At 42.1% G+C, this 23,059-nt stretch overlaps 5 protein-coding genes and 1 pseudogene across 5 annotated transcripts; all 6 read right to left on the reverse strand.

The window, feature by feature from the left end:
* Positions 1 to 1,230: 1,230 nt before the first annotated feature.
* On the reverse strand, positions 1,231 to 2,354 carry LOC131308374 (probable carboxylesterase 13). The gene has a single exon (XM_058335287.1). It carries the CDS (start codon positions 2,352 to 2,354, stop codon positions 1,389 to 1,391), a length of 966 nt encoding a protein of 321 aa, XP_058191270.1. The 3' UTR covers positions 1,231 to 1,388.
* On the reverse strand, positions 1,231 to 5,659 carry LOC131308375 (probable carboxylesterase 13). The gene has a single exon (XM_058335289.1). It carries the CDS (start codon positions 5,437 to 5,439, stop codon positions 4,486 to 4,488), a length of 954 nt encoding a protein of 317 aa, XP_058191272.1. The 5' UTR covers positions 5,440 to 5,659; the 3' UTR covers positions 1,231 to 4,485.
* Positions 5,660 to 7,947: 2,288 nt separating this feature from the next.
* Positions 7,948 to 9,503, reverse strand: LOC131308376 (probable carboxylesterase 13). The gene is made up of 2 exons (XM_058335290.1): positions 8,832 to 9,503; positions 7,948 to 8,495 (listed from the first exon to the last, which is right to left on the reverse strand). Exons 1-2 carry the CDS (start codon positions 9,430 to 9,432, stop codon positions 8,029 to 8,031), a joined length of 1,068 nt encoding a protein of 355 aa, XP_058191273.1. The 5' UTR covers positions 9,433 to 9,503; the 3' UTR covers positions 7,948 to 8,028.
* A 2,873-nt stretch (positions 9,504 to 12,376) lies between these two features.
* LOC131308377 (probable carboxylesterase 13) lies at positions 12,377 to 14,385 on the reverse strand. The gene is made up of 2 exons (XM_058335291.1): positions 13,176 to 14,385; positions 12,377 to 12,952 (listed from the first exon to the last, which is right to left on the reverse strand). The coding sequence occupies exons 1-2, from the start codon at positions 13,711 to 13,713 to the stop codon at positions 12,468 to 12,470; spliced, it is 1,023 nt and encodes a 340-aa protein (XP_058191274.1). The 5' UTR covers positions 13,714 to 14,385; the 3' UTR covers positions 12,377 to 12,467.
* A 251-nt stretch (positions 14,386 to 14,636) lies between these two features.
* On the reverse strand, positions 14,637 to 15,934 carry LOC131308379 (2-hydroxyisoflavanone dehydratase-like). The gene has a single exon (XM_058335292.1). The coding sequence runs from the start codon at positions 15,724 to 15,726 to the stop codon at positions 14,818 to 14,820; it is 909 nt and encodes a 302-aa protein (XP_058191275.1). The 5' UTR covers positions 15,727 to 15,934; the 3' UTR covers positions 14,637 to 14,817.
* A 5,746-nt stretch (positions 15,935 to 21,680) lies between these two features.
* On the reverse strand, positions 21,681 to 22,841 carry LOC131308380 (2-hydroxyisoflavanone dehydratase-like; annotated as a pseudogene).
* Positions 22,842 to 23,059: the final 218 nt, after the last annotated feature.

Consider the following 23,059-nt stretch of genomic DNA (forward strand, 5'->3'; position numbering starts at 1 on the left):
CAATCTCTCCTCCGTTTGGATGATCCACAAGGCGAGAGGGTGAGGAAGGGTGGGAGACGAGAGTCTCATCGTTGCCCGTTTCTGTTTCTCGCCACTTTTAGCGCGATTCCGTGAGAAAGGAGAAGAGACTGTTAAGGAAATAGAGTCCCACATTGCTTGGGAGTGGAATGAGTGATCACTTAATAATATTTGGGACCTCTCCACTCATTGCCAATTGGTTTTGAGATAAATATAAAGTTTCAAATGGTATCAGAGCGGGGTCCGTTCCACCCCACATTTTAAAAATTAACAATCCACACCCCACGATGACAGACCAGCAAAAAGGCTGCACGATGATAGGACCTAAAAGTGGCCACACGTGACAGACCTCAAATGCGGCTGCACGTGAGGGGTGATGTTAAGGAAATAGAGTCCCACATTGCTTGGGAGTGGAATGAGTGATCATTTAATAATATTTAGGACCTCTCCACTCATTGCCAATTGGTTTTGAGATGGATATAAAGTTCCACAGAGACAGGCGACTGGAGAGCGTGAGTGAGAGTAGATCTCACTCGCTCAACTTCCGGCAGCGTCTTTTCGTCTTCGGACCAGTGGCTGTGTGGTCGCCGGAGAAGAGGGAGAAGAGTTTCACGTTGCCGGAGAAGAGAGAGAATAGTTCAAGGTTGCCAGAGAGTTGCCGGAGAAGAGACCAGTCGCCGGAGATGGGAGTGAGAGTTTGATTTCTCACGTGCGTTTGGATGGAATGGTGAGAAACCCCACCCCTTTCTTTTCTTCTCTCACTACTAAGGGAGACCACTCCCCTTTCTTCCCCTTTCTCACCTGGGCATCCAAAGAGGCTGTAAAAGAACAAGTATCGTTAATCCTGGACTAACTGGAAAAGAATGCGATAAATCATGAATGGGTTGAATAGACTATAAAGTATGAAGTTCAAACAAAAGTATGAATAATGGAATGTGTCGTAGTATATTTGCAAGGAATGATCCCATTCAAATCATAGTCACTGGTTAAAATTTGGTGTTATTGGTTGGGTTATTTTTTGATGAGCTTTTATAGGATGGTAAACGTTCTTTTTTTTTTTTTAATGTTGGAGGTTTTAAAATGCTTGAAAGTTCTATATCTAACTTAAAATAATAGGTCAGTACATCAAATTTATGTTGAAAATTATTTTGATAACAAAACCGCGGAAGATAAAAGTAGTTCTGAAAACTATTTTCAGGTGTGCAAACCAAATATCAAAAAATAAAAATTTAAAATTTATTTTCCGAAAAAATATTTTACATCGAAATAAACGGAACCGTAGTTTCCATTCCCGAAAAATATACACACACTTCGCTTTTAATCTTCCGTTGTCTTGAGATTCCAATCGCATCGTGTTGTTCTGTGTTTACTTATATGCTTGATTCCGACTTCAGGAATGTTGCAACTCTCTTCACCAGATCCTTGGCCTTATCGCAATGGGGCTTTTCCAGATAGAAAACATGTTCTTCCCCTTCGGTCTCCATGATCTCCACCTCTCCTCCCCACCCAGTACTCTTTCCCAATTCCTCATAGTATAACCAACCTCTGTGTTTCAAAACATCTCCCTCTGCTACAACCACCAAGACCTTGGCACATCCCATGCCTGACCATTTCGGATCCATCACCGGGTTGATCCACGGATCGTCCAGCCCGGTACTCGTCGGGCATGCGGAAAGCCACACCTTCTCTAGATATTCTCGTACACCCACGTCAGTGGTTTCATCACCAGTCGGGTCTTTCCCCCAGAAAAACGGATGCATCAAAACCAACCCCGCGAGTTTCCCACCATCCAACCCGTCCGACCCGACCCGGATGGCCATGTTATGAGCTATATTTGCACCAGAACTATCTCCTGCGAAGAACACACGCCCGAAATCAGCACAATCTCCCAGCCAGTCCTCCTCACCGTCTCCGCCGGAGTGAGACACGACCCATTTCACGGCGGCCCAGGAATCATCGTACCCGACCGGGAGCGGGTGCTCCGGAGCTCTTCTGTACTCGACGGAGACTATAATAACGTTAGCTTGGGATGCAAGTGAATTGAGAAATGGCTGGTACGTGGGAGAGAAGGCCGTTTGGACCAAGAATGCGCCGCCGTGAAAGTAAACTAGGACGGGGAGTTTTTGATCGGAGTTTGTGGGTTTGGGCTTGTAGAGCCGGGCGGATACGCCGGTGTCGGGTTCAATGACAACGTCTTTGGACCCGACACCCGTTTCTGAATCCGCAGCCGAAGGGGGAACGATTTCGGTGCCGATTAATCTCTCCACTTTGCCATCCTTGTATACAATACAGAGCGGAGATAAATCATATTCGATTTCAAGATTGTTTGATTCCATGGGGAGGAAATATCATCAAGTATCGAAAGGAGGAGGTGGGGTCTGTTTGTGTGTAGGATGAGAGAGACAGAGGAAGAAACAGAAGAATTCTAATGGGATTTGAATGGAAGTTGAGCTGTCCATTTCGAGGAAAATGTAGGGAAGCACGCAACTCTCGAGTATTTTAATGATCTCATCTACTCTTTGTGTAATTTACTTTGCTGACAAAAACTTGGGGCCGGCCCTCGCGTTAGTGGTGGGCATAGACTTATTGTTTATAGATAACCTAGGGTCCTAGGCGTCCGAAGCTCACGTGCACATTGACAAACGTCGGTGGATCGATTCATTGTCCTCCGGCAAGGTCTAATTGAAGTCGGGATGTATTTCATAGAAATTACTATCGAACAGGGACATTAAGATGAAGAACGCTATACAATCCGGGAGCAGAATTTTTCACTCTTGCCGTTCAAAATTAATCCGGCTCGCCAAACTTTGAACCTAAAAGTGGCCATCGAGGGTGGGATGCAAATCCACCCCTCTTACGCTATAGACCCTGATCGTTTTGGAATTTTAGGCTTTGGACTTTTTCTCTGCGCACGGTTTTTAAAAAAATTTCTCTCAATTATTATTCTTGATGAAGCGGTTTTTAGTCACTTCCGGAGGAGGGGTACCTCAACCGTCCATCTTGTCCTCCAACGGATGAAACGGCTTCTTGCATGCTTGATTAACGACCTGCAATACAAAACATAAAAGCTATGGGCACCGGCGTGGCTGTCCCCATCACCCCTCCGATGCCTAAGACAGTCGATCTGCTTTAGAAGAGAGTATGGACTGAATATGAGTTTTGTAGTTTTTGCATTGCGTACCTTTGTGATAAAGAGGTGTGATCTTTATATAGGCATCTTTGGGAGGAATTCCTTGAGACCGGGACTCTTAAGTGTCAGTTCATGGTAGGAATAGATAGGTGTTGGAGTGTCTTCCTCATCTTAGAACTCCCCTGACCCTTATCAGATTTGAGGAGTCCCTTCACCTTTGGATTCTGCGATTGTTATCAAGGTTAAGAGTCCTTACGGTGCTGGGACCTCTTGGGCTTATCCGTACTTGACGGGAATAAGATGGAGTGTCCTCCTTATCTAGGACTTCTTTGGTCCTTATTAGTTTTAGGAGTTCTCATTTCCTTAGTACTCTTGTGCTTGTCATTAAGGTTAGGAGTCTTCATGGTGGACGAATCTCTGTGGTTATCCTCTAGGACTCGCGGCCTAATCTTTTTGGATGAGATAAGGTCCTGGTTGTTCTATGAGTCTCATAGATTGTATGAACTTCTGCTGTGGAGTGTTTTATAAGTCTTTGGCTGCAGGTTTGTCATATTTGCCGAGCTCACCTGATGAGCTGATCTTGGTATCTTTCTATGAGTTGTGCTCGTGAGCTGGCCTCCGTCCTTAGACTGGTTTAATAGAGGCTAGCTATTATAGGCTAGATTCTATGTTCTTAGGACTCTAGCTCGAGCCTTTAGGGCTGTGCTCGTGAGCTCTTTGGTTTGGGCTGACCTTTGCCCTTGGGCTGGTCCATTGAGCTCAGTTCTTTAAGCTAAGCTCCATGTCGCTAGGACCCCTACATGACCCTTCGTGTTGAGCTAGGCATCCTGGTTTGGGTTGACCTTGGAAGGTTATTTTATACTTATCATTTTTATTTCTCTCTACTCATTACTCAAAATCCAAATCTTAAAACGAACATGCCCAATCTTACGCGAATTAACGAGATATTAAAACAAATTGAAACGAACATTTTGGCCTTCTCACAACAGAAGCCATTGTACAAATGAAACAAAAAAATTTGTACTACATCACATAGAAATGTATGGGAAGACTTTTGGGGCCTCTTGATATGGTTAGTGTACTGCATATGATGCTACAGGGTTGAATTTTGCTGAACTAAACAAAAAATTAAACAGATTTACCCAGAATACTTGAATTCACATTTAACTCAAAATACAATACTTGAATCCACAATCAACTCATATTACAACCCTTAACCGAGCCATAAATATATATATTCATCATACAAACCTTAACGAGATTTTTCCATACCTCTTTCCGCTTAATTTAATAACCTCAGCGTGTAGTTCTTTTGTGTTCATTGATAGTTATGTTGCTTAAATCATCTTCATAAAGGATGCAACTCTCTTCACTAGATCCTTAGCCTTATCACAATAGGGCTTTTCCAAATAGAAAACATGTTCTTCCCCTTCGGTCTCCACGATCTCCGCCTCTCCTCCCCACCCGCTCTTTCGCAATTCCTCGTAATATAACCAACCTCTATGTTTCAAAACATCTTTCTCTGCTACAACCACCAAGACCTTGGCACATCCCATGCCTGGCCATTTCGGATCCATCACCGGGTTGATCAACGGGTCGTCCAGCCCGGTACTCCTCGGGCATGCCGAAAGCCACACCTTCTCTTGAAATGTTCTTGCAGCCACGTCAGTAGTTTCATCACCAATCGGATCTTTCCCCCAGAAGTACGGATGCATCAAAACCAACCCCACAAGCTTCCCACCATCCAACCCGTCCGACCCGGCCCGGATGGCCAAATTATGGGCTATATTTGCACCAGAACTATCTCCACCAAAAAACACCCGCCCAAAATCAGCACAATCTCTCAGCCATTCCTCCTCACCGTTTCCACCGGAGTGAGACACGACCCATTTCACCGCGGCCCACGAGTCGTCGTACCCGATCGGCAGCGGGTGCTCCGGAGCTCTTCTGTAGTCAACGGAGACTATAATAACATTGGCTTGGGCTGCAAGCGAATTGAGGAATGGCTGGTATGTCGGAGAGAAGGCCGTTTGGACGAAGAATCCACCGCCGTGAAAGTAAACCAGGAGAGGGAGTTTTTGATCCTGGTTTGTGGGTTTGGGCTTGTAGAGCCGGGCCGATATGCCGGTGTCGGGTTCAATGACAATGTCTTTGGACCCGACACCAGTTTCTGGATCCGCAGGCGAAGGAGGAACAATTTCGGTGCCGATAAATCTCTCCACTTTACCATTCTTGTATACTACACAAAGATGAGATAGATCATATTCGATTTCCGGATTGTTTGACTCCATGGTTAAGAAATATCGTCTGGTATCAAAAGAAGGTTGGGGTCTGTTTGTGTGTACGGGAGAGACACAGAGAGAAACAGAGGAATTATAGACTTCAGGGATTTTTAGTGATGTATAAATCTTGGGTATTTTCAATGATTTGATCTACTTCTGAGTAGTTTAATGATTTGATCTGTAACGTTGTGGAGTCCGGCTCCTCATCAATTATTGGAGAAAACACGCTCTTCAATCTCGGCCCATAAAAATTTCTTACGAACTTATGTCAATGATCGAAATAGTTCATTTTTTTTTTTTTCACATTGAGAACATGAAGTATGCCAAAAATCAAATTTATTGGACATCATTAAATATGATTTTGAAACACATTAGGAACACATGATCTTGCAAAATATAAGATTGCAACATTAGAACAAAACCCGTTTCTAATTTTTTTCAATATAAATTTGTTTCGAAATCATATCAAACGATAATTGATCAAAATAATTTTTGGTATGCTTGATGCTCTCAGTGCATTAAAAATTATGAACAATTTCGATCATTGAAGTATGATTTAAAAAGCTTTTTCTAACCGAAATTGGAGAGAGTGTTCTCTCCTATCCATTTAAAGTGATTGAGGAGGAGCCGGGCTCAACGTTGTGAGTGTCATTTCCAAGGATTGGAGATTCTGATCTACTAGTAGTATTTTATGTTCCACTCTTGGGAAATGAATGATATAAAAGTACATTTCACTCTTGTCAAACATTGTTCTTGAAATTTCTATATTACTATAATAAAAAAAATCAGCGACAGTAACAAAAAAAAGTTGTCACTGAACTATTATTAAAAATATGTTGCTAAAAATTTTAATGATAACTTTTCACCTCATGGCCTAGAGGTTCGGCTGTGATGCCCCATGCAGGTATGGGGCTTCAATGCCACATAATTGTACTTTTATATTGATGGAATTGGATCAAAAAAAAAAAACTCATCTCAACCATGTATATTCAATTCGGTAACCGGTTTCTACTATTAAACCACAAAAGTTGTCCCTATCCTTATAGTCTCATAAATCCAAGAAATTTTTCAGTGCCGGATGGACACAGGTCACGTGGTGCCGAGCACGCATCTCGACGGTTCAAATATGTTTTGGACGATCCAGATCTGTTTGGATTTGAGGGAGTATTTTGGTAATTTTACACTAAAAAATTACCCAAACAGATTTGGATCATGAACGGCCGAGATGATGCTCGGCAGCATGTGGCCCGTGTCCACCCGACACTGAAAAACTTCTCCTTAAATCCATCCAACCAAAAGCCCTCATCTAATTTGTCCCTATCCTTATTATATAGACTAGTCGCAAGGGAGAAAAAAACAGGCTATGCTTGGTTTGATTCTAGAAACTAAACGCAAGTTTTATTTGTCACGATTTTGAAATTTTTATTTTTGTGTCTAGTAAATTTTTTGAACTATGGCCAATTTGTTTTTGCTTTTCTACTTTTTGGGATGTATGTATCTAATCTTAACTCTATTTCAAAACTATTAGCAGGCTCAATATTTTGTGGAACAAAAATTCATCCTTTAGCTTAACGATGCCAAAAAGACACAGAATAAAAGGAATTAAAGTTATTGAGAGACACAATCAGACAAAAAGATGTAGTTTTTAGCTCATCTGGCTGTAACTCTTGGCTTTCAAAGGTGCGGTCTAGGTTAAATTTACATAGAGACGTTGAATTCCATTTAGTTGTTAACACGCTAATTTCTCTCTAACAACCCACTGATGCATACAATGTTGACAACATATTATATCGGACGCGGTTCAAGTGATCCCGGGGCTTCAGGATTTGCTATCTGCATATTCATTATTCAGAATATTCTTATGCACTTTGTTGATCTTGTCATTTTTTATTGCGTTCTTGTATCAAAGGCGTCCCATTGTATTGTAATTGTAGCGCATAATATTTCTAAGGACACCTTAAGATGTTGCAATGATTATTAATTCCACTTTATACAATGAGATAACTTGTTCACGGAGCTGCGCAATCACAGCCGTTCGGTTGGTCATTAGGCGGTCCGAATTTTAAAAAAAACTATTCGCTGGAAGAGTTTAACTCTTCACTCGAATAGTTTTTTTACAATCCGGATCGTCCAATACACTTTAAGCGCATGCGATTTGGCTCCGTAAACGGAAATATACGAAAAGGTCCGTAAATAAATTTTTCCGTTATACAATATGTTCCATTTCCTAAAAAAAGAACCAAAAAAAAAAAAAAACGCAGTGATCAGGAAATATATTTATGATCTAATGCAAACCGTAACGTTTTGCGCAACAAATTGATTGAACAAGATACTGTAAAAAAGAAAACAATTGGTCATAATTGATCTACGACTCTCAATTCATGGATAAATATAATCCATTGCTCCAATAACAATGCTTCAGAAGTCTCGAACCGTCATATTGATGAGAAATTCATTACAAAGTGTGTGAAGCACATACATATCATCGTATGCGTGCATGTGTGCGCGCGTGAAGAGTCCCTACAACAGTGCTTTATAAGCCTTTATAATATTCTCCGGTTCAACCACATGATGACGAGTCTTTTTTCCGACTTAATTTCAACAATTCACGAAAGAAACCACTCGATCAATCAAGTCCGAAGCCTCCTTAGAATCTTGCTCCCTCAAATGAAACACATGAGTTTTCCCTCTGCTCACAAAAATCTCCACATCCTTTCCCCCTCTCCCGCGCAATGCTTCTGCGTACTTTTTCCCAGCATCTACCAATGGGTCTCTCTCAGCGAGACAAACCAAGACTCTCTTGCACCCTAATTTGCCCAAATCGGGATCCGCTACCGGGTTGACCCGCGGGTCGGAAGGTCCGGTGTTGGAGGGGCACACGTAGGACCATAGCTTGGTGATGTTGCTCCTCATCTCTTCATTCACAGCCAGCAGAGACGTGGTTGGTTCCTTTAGCAAGAAATATGGGTGGATCAAAACAATGCCCTTGAGTTCGACACCGTCCAGTTTTTCCGACCCGAACCGCATTGCCACGTTGTGGGCTATGTTAGCACCTGCACTTTCTCCTGTAAAATAGAATGAACGTTTTTTTTTTTTCAAATGATAGGATACTTCATTGATAATAAATAGAGTACAAGTGTACAACGAACGGACAGCCATCCCAAAGAAGGTAATAAGGCAACCAAAATGGTTTACGAATTCATTATCTGTACAGCAATTTCGTTGTTTTTTTTTTTTTTTTTGGGCAAAATGATAAGAACATGGCAATTCATTTTTTAGGTGAAAAGACATTTTCCATTCTCAATCCAATTCATTTTTTCTAGGAAAAATGAAATTTGAATTTTTTTAAGAACATCGTCAGGATGCTTGAAAGGGAGTTGTTTCGATTGTATAAGCCTTACCCAGGAAATAAACGCGGTTAAAATCAACCCTCTCCGTCAGCCACGGTTCGCTGCCGCCTCCACCAGCATGAGAAGCAACCCACTTAACGGCCGCCCACGAATCATCATAACCGATCGGCAGACAATGCTCAGGGGCCAATCTGTAGCTAACGGAAACCGCCACGACTTTACCTTTCGCAACGACGGAATTCACGAACTGGTGAAAGGCAAAATAAGCAGCGGTGCCGGTGGAAAACCCTCCCCCGTGAAAGTAAACGAGGAGCGGGACTCCGCCCTTGGAGCTGGCGTCTTTCGTCGCGTAAAGGCGGGCAGAGACGTTGGTTTCTGGGGAAATCACAATGTCTTTGCTCTGGACGCCCGTATCGGAATCCAGAGACGCGGGGACGTCAAGGCCGCTCCCGTCTAGTTTCTCGATCGTGCCGTTTTTGTAGACTTTGAAGAAGAATTGGAAGAAGACTTCTAATTCTTCAGGGTGGCTCGACGCGAGTCCGCCGAAGGAAATGAGCAGGCAGGAAATGAAAAGTGGTCTGAACATCTTTGTTCCTTTGGGATTGGAATGAAGTGGAGAGGTTGGGAGGGGAATGTGATGAATCAAATGCATGCATTTTGAACCCTTTAAATAGAGATGGATTTGTGGGGAGAGGTTTGACCAGATGAATTCTATTTGAAAGAAACAGCTGTTCTTGAACAGAAACACTGAAACAGGGGAAAGAATCTGTGGTAGGAGACATTCCTGTCCTGTACATACTAAAAAGAAGAACCATTTTGATCGGTGAAGGGAGCAGATAATGGTTAGTTTTGAATGGGTTGACGAGAGTCAAAGTGTTGGTTGTTTTTCAGATATAGAAATTAAAGTAGTGCTATTGGATTTGGGTTTTCAGGAGTAATGGCTAATTTTTTCTAATAGAGAACGACAAGAAATTGATTGATTACGAAAATTGTTGTACGGGAAAGGGAAAAAAAAGAAGAAGAAGAAAGAATTCTCTGTGTTTGGGTATCACAGAGTAGCCAAAATCAAGTTCTGTATAGTCTATATTGGAGCATTTGTGGAGTCCGAATGCAAATGGCAGGGTAAAAAAATGATGGGGCCCACGAGGGAATCAACGGCATTTGAGGTGTGTAGGGTGCTTGATCCGAGTATCCCTTTTTTCGTGTATATACACGTATATATATATATACACGAAAAAAGGGTGCTCAGATCAAACATCCTACAACCTCGGATGCCGTTGATTTTCGCGTAGGCCCCATCATTTTTTTTTTATAGAATTTTTGGACGGCTCAGATCGGCCGTCCGATGGCCGAAGACGGCCTGCCGGAGGCCGTCGGTACGATTTCTCTCCCCCATGGTCGGTACATATAGCAACTCTCTTGATTAAAAGGATGAGATCATCTTCAATTATATTGTCCCGGATAGTTCATATTTTTTTCACAATACATCAATTTTTGTTGAATGCACAATTACTGAAGAGGATCCATTTCCGTTGTAAAATTGGAGAAAACAGATTGTCAACTGCTGTTTGGAGACAATACTGGAATGATGTCGTTTTAATTTGGACCGTCGGATGTATTCATATGCGGGTGGCATGTTTTGGTGAGAAGCTGCGGTAAATCTGAGGAGGGAAATCTGTGGATCGAGAGTAGGGGTGTGCACGGGTCGGACGGAACGGGTTCGGCCCCGAACCCGAACCCGACTGGTCGGTTATCGAATTTTTGGGATCCGAACCTGAACCGAAGGAGGGGGGATATCTGTCCGCGTAACCGATTTTTTTTGGTCGGGTCCGACCAAAACCGAAGTAAAACTATACGAATTCGTGCCTTTGGGTCGAGTCGGGTCGGGTAAGAAAAAACAGTACCCCGAGCCCCGAACTGAAAACTGATTTTTTTGAAAAATTATACCCGTACCCGACCGAACCATATGTTCGGCCCAGCCCGAAACCCTTCAGATCGGATCGGATCGAGTCCGTCGGGGCTCGGGTTTTTTGCACACCCCTAATCGAGAGGATCAGAACCCCGAACTGCAAGGGTTCTGGAGGGGAAAGAAAACCATTCAGTGCTCTACCGTCTCAGGTCTCAAGGCCTTGCATATCGAATCATGTGTTAATTGTGTCAAATATCGAAGAAACAACAAATAAAAAACTAGTATAACATTTATATAAGGTTCGTACACTTTATCTGATACTTCGCATAATTTTGTGGTGATGAGAGGGCATGAGACAACACGTGACGGCTACGGGCCGTTGAATTAAGCTAAGCCTATTTCATTCTTTTGAGAGCAGAAAAAGTCTCTACAGTTGGTTCGAATCAAAGACCGATCAGTCTAACTTGAGCTTTGATGGGTATGGTGTTGCAGTAGTTCAAGATATAAGTACCCCTTAGATGTCAAATGCGGGTGGGTGAGTTTCTTATGATATATGCAAAAATACTACTACCTCAGTCCCAACTTGTTTGTTCATTTTAAAATTAAAATTTGATTTATAAAAACTATTGATAGAATTCAAGCTGTCGATTTTATAAATCGAAATTTAATTTTTAATATACATATCGATGTTGGGTCAAACTGATTTTTTTGCACTACTCTACAGGTCCTATAAAATAAACAGTTCAGATTATTGTGATAAACTGTCGATGGGGCCCACATGTAGCGGACCCCGCGTTTGCACCCTTCCATAAAGAAGTTAATCTCTTTTTCTTTTTCTTTTTCTTTTTCTTTTTTATTGTCGCCTTGCAGAATTTCGTGAAGGAAAGCTATTCGTGAATACATTATGTACTCTAACAGTGTTGAATGACTATCACTCTCCCCATCTTCATTTGTTAGTCCTTCATTCTATTCTAAATTTCTAACCGGATAGAAAATTGATCATATCTTGTAGGAGTACATTATACTCCCTCCGTCCCCGTTCTTTGATTCCAATTAACACTTTTTTTCGTCCCAAAAAAATTGTCCCACTTCAAAACTAAATGGATAATATATAATGGATTTTCTCTTTTACCCTTCCATTTTTTAAATTTGTAGTACGACAAAGTAAGAAAAGGTAATGATTGAAGGGTAAAATGAGAAAAATAAGTTTTTCAAAGTGTAATGATTGGGTTCCCTTATATAGTTGGAATCCTCAAAAGGAACTAAAGAACGGAGACGGGGAGCCTAGAGAGTTATAAATTTTATATGCAATATGAATCTTTGATATATCTCAATTAGTTATCTTAAATAAATACAACTTTCAAAATCTGTTAAGCATGTAAATATAATCTTGTTTCATTGGTTCCAGTGGCGGATCGAGCTAGGTTATAAGTTGGAGGGTGGCGCGGTTTAATGGGAGTTTACTTGTATTAGCTTTTTACGAACTTTCAGCGTTCATATAATTAAAATAAAACTGAAGTTGGTACACCAAACAATATTCTACTAGAAGACTTATTATCGTATTCAACTTGTAGCGGTATCTTTTACAATAATGTCAATTCAAACTGGCATTGATTCGCTCCAAAACAAACATGTTTCAAGAAACTATAGATAGACAAAACAATTGAACATAATTGATGCCAACTCTCGGCTCAACAAATAATCATTCCCTCTCCCTCGATCGACCAATGCCTCATTAGCCACTCCAATTCAACCACATTAGCTAGCTATACCATTCCTTACTGAGTCTTCCTCGACTTTCCATCCACGAAAGAAACCACTCGATCGATCAAGTCCAAAGCCTCCTTGGAATTTGGCTCCCTCAAGTGAAACACATGCGATTTTCCTTTGCTAACAAATTTCTTCACAACCTTTCCCCCTTCCCTGCGCAATGCTTGACCATACTTCTTCCCTGCATCCATCAATGGATCTTGCTCGGCCAGACAAATCAAGACTCTCTTGCCCCCTAACTTCTTCAAATCCGGATCTGCAACCGGGTTGACCCGCGGGTCGGACGGCCCGCTAGTGGAGGGGCACACGTAGGGCCACAGCTTGGTGATGTTGTTCCTCATTTCTTCATTGACAGCCAGTAAAGAACGGGTTGGCTCCTTTAGCAAGAAATATGGGTGGATCAATACGATGCCCTTGAGTTCGACACCGTCCAGTTTTTCCGACCCGAACCGCATTGCCATGTTGTGGGCTATGTTGGCACCTGCACTCTCTCCTGTAAAATAGAACAAATTGATTACCTATACAACAAATTCCTTTTCTTTCTTTCTTTATTTGTTTCTCTGTTTTTTTGTTAAAATGGTTAAAACTTTATGAAATGGGGGACTCTGCTGTACCTTAGTTGGCTCCATTCGGACTGTCCATACTCGGCAACGGACAACTCAAATTTCATTTCAGCCATATATACATTTCAAGAAAAAGTGTTTGTATAGGCTTACCCAGGAAATAAATGCTGTTAAAATCAACCCTCTCCTTCAACCACGGTTCCGTGCCACCTCCAACAGCATGAGAAGCAACCCACTTAATGGCCGCCCACGAATCATCATAACCGATCGGCAGGCAATGCTCGGGGGCCAATCTGTAGCTAACAGAAACCGCCACGACTTTGCCTTTGGCAACGACGGAACACACGAACTGGTGGAAGGCGTAATAAGCAGCGGTGCCGGTGGAAAACCCTCCGCCGTGGAAGTAAACGAGGAGCGGGACTCCGCCCTTCGAGGCAGCGGCGTCTTTCGTCGCGTAAACACGGGCGGAGACATTGGTTTCTGGGGAGATCACAATGTCTTTGGTCTGGACACCCGTTTCGGAGTCGAGAGATGCCGGGACATCGAGGCCGTGCCCGTCCAGCTTCTCGATCGTGCCGTTTTTGTAGACTTTGAAGAAGAATTGGAAGAAGACTTGTAATTCTTCAGGGTGGCTCGATGCGATTCCTCCGAAGGAAATGAGCAGACAGGAAATGAAGAGTGGCCTGAACATCTTTGTTCCTTTGGGATTGGAATGAAGAGGAATGTGATGAATCAAATGAATGCATTTTGAACCCTTTAAATAGACATTGGATTTGTGGGGGGAGGTTTGAGCAGATGAATCCTATTTGAAAAAACAGCTGTTCTTGACCCAAAACAAGAGAGAAAAAAACTCGTGGTGGCGGAGAATCCTGTCCTGTACATTCTAAAAAGAAGAACCCCTTTTGATCGGTAAAGCGAGAAGACGATGGTTATAGATAAGAATGAGTTGACGAGAGTCAAAGTATTAGTGTTTGTTTTTTCAGATAGAAATTAGAGTTTGTCTTAAGAAAAAAAAATTCAAGATAGAAATTGGAGAGATTATTTAGTGGTCCCAAAAAACTATGCACCATCACGTGGTATCCAATGGCCTTTGTTCGTCACATATTGGTGCGGAATGTGTACACTTTGTTTTGGATTCTACGCAAATGTGTACGTACTAGAAAAAATGCCAAATAATGACACAGCAAATGCAAGAAGAGTTGCCTCGTTCAAATGGTCGATAATGAAAAGTCACAAAGATGCATCGCCAAAGAGTTAAAGGCTCATTGTCCTGTAAAAATTTTCGTGCAACTTGGCAGATGAACCGAGTAGCATGCAAATTCGGCTCTTTAATGCTCAACTTATTTACTAAACTAGCAGAGCTGGAACTCGAGTTTTCGGTTCGTTAAGGGAGGCTAGACTCGATTATCGGTTCGTTAAGGGAGGCTGAACTCGATTAAAAAAACTCGTTTAATAAATGACTAAGCTCGGCTTATTAAAGCTCAAACTTATATTTTTTTGCTCATTTAAGAAACGATCCGAGTTCAAACTCGACAAAGCTCAACTCGTTTACGGCCATAGACATAACCAACATCGGCCAAGTGAGTGCAGATAGTAAATTAAGCACACAAAAACTGATGGGGAAAAACAAAATGTACTGCATAAAAACCATGATCGTTTAATCTGGTAAAATAATTCCACGATATACGACATTATTTCATCAAATTAACAAACAATCGGAGTAATTATTCCGTAATCTTAAAACACCGCCACATTGATTCGTCGGACTACAAGGTCGTCTAAAACCGGGGCCCACTTAATCCTGATTAATGAAAGAAACAATCTTTTTAACCACAACATTCTCATCCCCTGAGGGGATCCTCAGATGGAAGCAGTGTTCCTCTCCTTTGTTCTCCACAAGCTCCACCTTCCCCATCCACTCACTCTTCTTCAAATTCTCATAATAGGCCTTACCTGGCCCACACAGGTGATCCTTCTCCGCCACAAACACCAACATCCTGTCACACCCGATCCCTCCCAGATCCTCTGCGGACGGCTTCATCCTAAAATCATCCATCCCACTAGCGGAAGGACACATGTACAACCACATCTTGTCATCAAGCTCCACTCCCCCAAAATACGGGTGCACCAGAAACGCCCCGGAAACCCGAACCCCGGGTAGCCCGATCGACCCGGCCCGTAAAGCCAAGTTGCCCGAGATGTTCCCTCCCGCACTGTCTCCACCCACGAAAACCCGATTAAAATCGGTGTTTTCGTTCAGCCACGGGTCGGGACCGTCTCCTTTGACATGGGCTGCGATCCACTTGAGCGCGGCCCACGCATCGTCGTAACAGGCTGGGATCGGGTGCTCCGGTGCCAGCCTGTACTCGACGGAGACTGCAATGACGCGGGCCTCGGCGGCGAGGGTCCTGACGTGGGCGTCGTAGTGGGGGGAGAAGGCGGACCTGAATGAGAATCCGCCGCCGTGGGCGTAGAGGAGGACGGGGAGCTTGTGGGTCGGGTCGGGTAGTCGGGGCAGGAAGATCCGGGCCGAAATTTTCGGGTCGTCGGATATGACAACGTCTTTGGATTGGACGCCGGTGATTGGGTCGTTAGTTGTGGGCGGGACCGTTTCTGGTGGCCAGTTGAATTTTTCGACGCGGCCATCGTTATACACTCTGAAGAAGGGGAACTCGTGGGTTACTTCTGGTTTTGTGGGCTCCATTCCGAAATCCCTTACTAGCCTTTTTTTTTGGAAGATCAAAATATATATATTAATGACAAAGGAGCTTTTTGAAGGTAAAAGATGAAGGAAGCAGCCTATAGTTATATTTTATGAGAGAGAGAGAGAGAGAGAGCGGGGGGGGGGGGGGGGGGGGGGGAGGGGGGACAGAAAGATGAAGTATTGTAATTGTGATGGAATTGGTGGAGGAGGAGATACATATATGTAGGTGGCCATAGGCTGAACTAACCAGTGGAGGGGTGCCCACGATCACGTGGGTACAGTGACAGTCCAAACGTATTGTAAATAGTTTAAATTTGTTTGGATTTAAGGGGCTCAAATTTGATTGCATTTGAAGGAGTGTTTAAATAATTTTGCACTACAAAATTATCTAAACAAATTTGAGTCGTTCAAAACATATTTGAACGGTCAAAATGCATGCATGGACATCACGTGACCGGGCACCCGACACTGAAAAATATCTCCATAGCTAAAGAAGAATAAAAAAAGTTGCAATAATTGGTTAGGTGGAAAATCGATGGGTGTTATGGAGTGGTGGTGATATGGGTGGTAAAGCCGTGGGCACGTGGATGAGTTTTTCTCCTTGTACAGTCACATCAGAAATGAAGGTTCGACTTTTCCTAGTATTCAACTACACAAGACCAACAAAGAAGCCAACTCACAAATGGGTGAATGACAGTTACTTAAATGGGCCTTACTGGCAAGAACCTGACATTTACCTGACTGGGCCTTACTAGCAGAACCGTCTTATGGTAGAAGCCCAGGAAGTTTAGGCTTTCGGCCTCAAAAAAATGCTAAAAATGGGAGCCCAAATTTTTAGCATTTTAGTCTTTCTCTACACAAAATATATTTAGTCTAAGCCTTCTCTTGAAAAGTTGTGAGCTTTCTAATATTGGAGAGAGATTTTTACTTTCAGAATTAAAAGTCTTGAATGATGTATTGCCGAAGGATAAAAGAAAAGTGGGATAACTATATGTTTACATTTTGTAATGGTTGTAAATTTTTGTATTTTAATGAAGACTCTGTCGATCAACCTTTGTACGGAAAATATAGGGAGGATTTCATTCAAGGAGTTAGCTTCAGGCCCACGAAACTTATGAACTAACTCTGCTTAAAGTGATTGAAAAGAACAATCCAATCGACATAGTTGAACACTATGTTCACACACCAAGGAGTTGCCCCAGTGGTAAGGGTGAATGACTGACTTTGAGAGAACTCCCTTTGGTCAGGGGTTTGATTCTCCATCGGGTGAGCACCCTTATAGTAAGTAGGAAGCCGTGACAGGTGTGGCCGCGCTAATTCCTCCCGAGGTTTAGGTTGCGCAGTCAAATCCAATGGTGGCTCGGCTGTAGGGCTATTCCTCGGTTATAAAAAAAAAAAAAAACACTATGTTCATCTCAAGCGTTTCTACAAACACACACACACACACACACACACACACATATATATATATATATTTATTTATTTATTTATAATCAGCAAAACGCATATATGTTACTCAAAGGCTACAACTACTTTTCATCAATTAAGCAACCAATCTCAATTAATATTGTCCAAGGGTTGGCCAACTTTGGCCGTGCTAGCCAAGGAACATCTATCCAGCTCCTAAATTCTTAGCCCAATCAATCATTTTGTAATGTTCGTTGGGTAGTGAGTTCATTATTACCAAAAATCCCGTTGATCTGTCTCTGATAACCACAATATGTTGGTTTCGAAAGATTATTTCCAATGCAATACTCTCGATTTATTGAAGTACTTATTACTACCAAGCCTGCATAGAATAAATGCGCATAAATTGGATCGAATACCTAGTTTATTAGAAAAACACACATCGAAACAATGCAGCTATCGTACTATATATCCTATGGATGGAGGGAGAGAGAGAGAGAGAGAGAGTACTTAATTTTCTTTTTTTGGTAATGCGACTTTCTGGGGAGATTTGGTGGCAAATTTGGCGCATGGAAAGAAGGAAAATTAAAGTGATTCCTGGGGAATTAGTGTTTGGATAGATTCATTTTGACTCGGACAGTGTTTATAATCACTTTATAGATCTGAGAGTGCAGAATATATGTAAGTTATTAAGAGCATCCGCAATGGGAATAATCAAAATCGATAACCAAAATGTGCCACGTCAGCATTTGATTATCCATTTAGTTCATAATCAAACTTAACAAACTTGATCTCCACATTGGTTATTTTTGTATCCTTATAAAAAAAACCCCCCACAATACACAATGCATCTATGTCCAATTGCAAACGAGTTTCAATTACGCACCCGACCACACCAAATTATTCGTCTCGATGAGACGATTATAATGTGAGGTGTTTTTAAATTTTTTAGTTTTGAATTTGATTATTGGGTTTGGTTATTGAGTTTTGGTTATTGGTAAAAGTTGTTAAGTTTTGTTATTCAAAGGTCAAAATTTGATGAGTTGCTAAAACGTTGCTAAGTTTGGTTATTACAATGTGAGCACTTTTTTGAGCAAACATTACTAACTTTAGCAACCTTTTAGTTTTGATTATTACATTGTGGATGCTCTAACAACTTGCTGATTATGGGGTCAATGCCATCTAGCTACTCCATTAATTAAGAGTGGTGCTATTTGCACCGATGAGAATGTAGGGAAACCGTACCGACCGCCGCGCGCGGCCGTCTCCGGCCACCGGACGGCCGATCCATATATACACGAAAAATAGGGTGTCTAGATCAAGCACCCTACACACATCGGATACCGTTGATTCCCGCGCAGGGCCCCTCGGTTTTTTTTTTTTAATTTTTGGACGGCTCGGATCGGCCGTCCGGTGGCCGGAGACGGCCGCGCACGGCGGTCGGTACGGTTTCCCTACATTCTCATCGGTGCAAATAGGATTTCTCATTAATTAATATTGGAAAATGAATGTGCATGTGCATGTAAGCTTTGGTGATTGATTCTTTCCTGTTGATCGAAAAATGGGAAAGATGCTGAAAAGGAGTACTGCTTTTCTTCTTCTTCTTCTTTTGAAAAGGTAATTACCAGGTTTAGTTCTTGAAAGTTCAAACTCTCTCCGGAACGATGTTCCAATGGGCTAACCTTTTAGCCCAAGTGTTTGATTCAGTCTCAATGGGACTTTGAGTCATGCGCCTACAAAAATGGAAGCTTAGGTATGGTACCCGGCCTGTCATATCCGTCAGAGAATATTGTCCCGTCACACCGCATCACTATCTTTAGAGGACCGAACTATACAATCTATACCTATTTCAGAGCCGAAGCTAAGTTTCTCTTCGGCCAGATGCATGTGGGTTGTATTCACTATCTGAAAGATATACTCCTAACAAAGTGAAATTATACAATAGTCCGGAGTATATACCGTCACGTAGTACTTTAGACCACTTTATAATCACACATTTTTGTGAGGTTTACTATTAAGTGTATGAACTCTACATAAGCGTGTGATTTTAAAATGGTCCGAACTATCTGAGCAAAAAAATAATAATAATTCGGAATATAACACCGCGGTACTCCCGAATTGAACTATTGCATGATTACTCCCTAACAAAATGATTTGCGGTTTGAGGGTGATAGTAATTGGGATCGACATGATGATCACGTGTTCATGGGAGAAATTGGCGCCTTCACACAAGGGTTTGTCCTTTGATGTCTCTCTCTCTCAACAAGTACTACTAATACTTGGAGAAATCAATGCAGTATTTGGATGAGTTTTTGTGAAATTTTTTATGAGAATAATGATTGAAAGTAGGGGTAAAGAGTAACAGAGATAGAGAGAAAAATGAGAATAATAGTTGGAGATATGGGTGATGAGTAAAGAGTAATGATTAAAAATATAGATAATAAGTATTTTTTGAGTTTGAAATTTTTTTTTTCAAAAAGGGAAACGAACAAGGCATAAATGACCATAAGTCCAGAACCCTTTGATGTCCCAATGGGCTAACCATATTGTTTAGTTCGATTAATCTTGGAAGTATAATTTCATCGTCTACTAGAGGGAGCCTTATTAAAACTGAGACAAAGTTCCATATAAACTGACCCCATAAGAGTTTATAGCGCTCATAAGAGTTTATAGCGCCTCTGAAATTTCGAACTTGAGACCTTAAAGTATATCTAGTGCCCTCCCTATAAATGCCTCCTAAAATGTATCTAAGATGGAAGCATATTTTCAAGTTGAATCCACTTTCATGGAATGATTCAGTATTCTTGGGCATAGCCAAGTGGTACAACCCTCCACACCACATGTTAATGTGGAGTTTATACGACCAAATCCTTTGCCAATTTCGTCTTCAAATATTAGTACAATTGACGGGTCGAGAAACCTCTAAATGCATACAAACGTACAAAGACTGCAAAAAATAAAAAAAATAAAAAAAGGAGTCAAAATCCAAATAACTCATAAATTCTCCAATTCGTCCGCCACTAATTGATTTTGTATCTGAAACTACAAAATACGCAAAAAGTAGGAGTATATAATAGAAGAGAACAATAGCTCAAAAGCAATGGAATATTTTACGTAGTCAACGACATAACTGGATTATCCATACGGGACCTCACACCCGACTTTCCTTGGTACATAAATATCGACTAAACCTCCCTCTCAACCTGAGCCTTCTTTGTATATCCAAGGGGACTATTGGCCAAGTTCACTCATTTATGCACACAAAAATTCCATGATATTCAATCACAATGTCATATTCAATGAATCAGGATTTTCAATACTAGTAATATTATGAGGAACTGAGGAAGAATCTACAAATGAATATAAAACCGAGATGATGATAAAAATAACCCCTCCGAAAATTGGAATGCTTATTGTACACTTTTCGTACCTCAGTTTATGGTCGTGCCTGTTGGAAACATAAACCCCACTTGCATGAATACTGTCCTAAAAAACTCCATCTTTATCGGCCCTTATCTCACCTTTGAGTTTCTAACTTAAAACTCCACAAATTGAACTAGGAAGCTGTTATCCAAGATACTTAGATAGTGGCAGATGAGTTTTGATGTGTGTGTTTGGTTCTATGAGAAGAATGGGTAATTCGGTGGCTCATTGTTTGGCGAAGAAGTGTATTATGGGACGAGAGTCTTCGCTTGGGAGGATTATCCCCTCCCTCACTTGGTTAGCTAGTTCCTTAGCAAGGGATGGCTGCTTTTATTAGTTTGGATGTAATATTCATTTCTATCATCAACAAAAGATTCCTATAATTTTGAACAAAAAAAAAAAACTTTGAATCTGTAAAGAATAGCCTACCTAAAGCTATCCTTCTCGGTGGCTCTCCCTAAGTGGAAATTTTCTCATGGATGGCCATTCAAGATAAGGTTGCTACAAGGTCGGTACTTTTCGATAGGAATTTAATTTATGAGATTCAATTGGCAGTGTGCCCCTTGTGTGATTTGCATGCGGAAACACCTCAACATTTGTTCCTTCATTGTCAATTTTCATGGGTTGTGTGGTCAGAAATTTTGGCTTGGTGGAACATCCAGTGGGTTTGTCCATCGTCCTTGGCAGATTTAGCACTTTGGTGGTTTAGGAATAGGTTTTGAAACTTGGAGAAAGACATCTTAGAAGTCAGTTTTTTTGCAACGATCTGGTCTATTTGATTAATGAGGAATGAGTATATATGCAATGAGGCAACCACCCAGGCATTCAATGGGGCAACCACCCAAGCTTCGGAAGTGGCAAATATGGTTAAAACAAGAGTAGTTATGTAGATGAAGACTAAGTTTAACATCAAAATTTACACAGTGAAGGATTTCAAATGGTATTTGGATGAGATTCGAAAAGTAAAAGTGTAGATCGGATAATTGAGGTGTTTTATCCAACTTTGGTTGGATATATTTATATGCTTTTAGTGCTTTGTAATTTTTGTTTTTTTCTCGATGTATCCCTTTAAGATTAATAAAAAATTTCTTTTGCCGAGAAAAAAAGATATACTCCGTAGAACATTATTTCATCAAATTAACAAACAACCGGAGTAATTATTCAGTAATCTTTAAACACCGCGACATTGATTCGTCGGACTACAAGGTCGTCTAAAACCGGGGCCCACTTAATCCTGATTAATGAAAGAAAAAATCTTTTTAACCACAGCGTTGTCATCCCCCGATGTGATCCTCAGATGGAAGCAGTGTTCCTCTCCTTTGTTCTCCACAAGCTCCACCTTCCCCTTCCACCCAGTCTTCTTCAAATTCTCATGATAGGCCTTACCTGGCCCACACAGGTGATCCTTCTCCGCCACAAACACCAACATCCTGTCACACCCGATCCCGTCCAGATCCTCTGCGGACGGCTTCATCCTAAAATCATCGATCCCACTAGCGGAAGGACACATGAACAACCACATCTTGTCATCAAGCTCCACTCCCCCAAAATACGGGTGCACCAGAATCGCGCCGGCAACCCGAACCCCAGGTAACCCGATCGACCCGGCCCGTAAAGCCAAGTTGCCCGAGATGTTCCCTCCCGCACTGTCTCCACCTACGAAAACCCGATTAAAATCGGCGTTTTCGTTCAGCCACGGGTCGGGATCGTCTCCGTTGGCATGGGCTGCGATCCACTGTAGCGCGGCCCACGCATCGTCGTAACAGGCTGGGATCGGGTGCTCCGGTGCCAGCCTGTACTCGACGGAGACGGCAATGACGCGGGCCTCGGCGGCGAGGGTCCTGACGTGGGCGTCGTAGTCGGGGGGGAAGGCGGACATGAATGAGAATGCGCCGCCGTGGGCGTAGAGGAGGACGGGGAGCTTGTGGATCGGGTCGGGTAGTCGGGGCAAGAAGATCCGGGCCGAAATTTTCGGGTCGTCGGATATGACGACGTCTTTGGATTGGACGCCGGTGATTGGGTCGTTAGTTGTGGGCGGGACCGTTTCTGGTGGCCAGTTGAATTTTTCGACGCTCCATCGTTGTATACTCTGAAGAAGGGGAACTCGTGGGCTACTTCTGGTATTGTGGGCTCCATTCCGAAATCCCTTACTAGCCTTTTCTTTTTGGAAGATCAAGAAATATATTAATGACAAAGGAGCTTTTGAAGGTAAAAGATGAAGGAAGCAGCCTAGTTATATTTTATGAGAGAGAGAGAGGGGGAGAGGGGGCGGGGCGGGGCGGAGGCAGAAAGATGAAGTATTGTGATGTAATTGGTGAAGGAGGAGATACATATACGCAGGTGGGCATAGGCTGAACTAATCAGTGGCGGGTGGGCACGGTCTTGTAGTGCCCGCATTTCGGCGGTAAATGTGTTTTGAACAGCACAAATTTATTTGAATTTGAAGTGATATTTTGATAACTTTTAATTAAAAAATTATTCAAACAAATTTAAGTCGTTCAAA

The sequence above is a fragment of the Rhododendron vialii genome, chromosome 11a, assembly GCF_030253575.1.
Source record: "Rhododendron vialii isolate Sample 1 chromosome 11a, ASM3025357v1".
In the NCBI taxonomy this organism is placed as follows: domain Eukaryota; kingdom Viridiplantae; phylum Streptophyta; class Magnoliopsida; order Ericales; family Ericaceae; genus Rhododendron; species Rhododendron vialii.

Bases quoted from the DNA above. Each gene is read 5' to 3' on its own strand.
- LOC131308376 (XM_058335290.1), bottom strand. From the start codon at position 9,432: ATGCATTTGATTCATCACATTCCCCTCCCAACCTCTCCACTTCATTCC. The intron at 8,496-8,831 runs GTAAGGCTTATA...TCTATTTTACAG, and splicing joins TAACCGCGTTTATTTCCTGG to GAGAAAGTGCAGGTGCTAAC.
- LOC131308374 (XM_058335287.1), bottom strand. From the start codon at position 2,354: ATGGAATCAAACAATCTTGAAATCGAATATGATTTATCTCCGCTCTGT.
- LOC131308377 (XM_058335291.1), bottom strand. From the start codon at position 13,713: ATGTTCAGGCCACTCTTCATTTCCTGTCTGCTCATTTCCTTCGGAGGA. The intron at 12,953-13,175 runs GTAAGCCTATAC...TCTATTTTACAG, and splicing joins TAACAGCATTTATTTCCTGG to GAGAGAGTGCAGGTGCCAAC.
- LOC131308379 (XM_058335292.1), bottom strand. From the start codon at position 15,726: ATGGAGCCCACAAAACCAGAAGTAACCCACGAGTTCCCCTTCTTCAGA.
- LOC131308375 (XM_058335289.1), bottom strand. From the start codon at position 5,439: ATGGAGTCAAACAATCCGGAAATCGAATATGATCTATCTCATCTTTGT.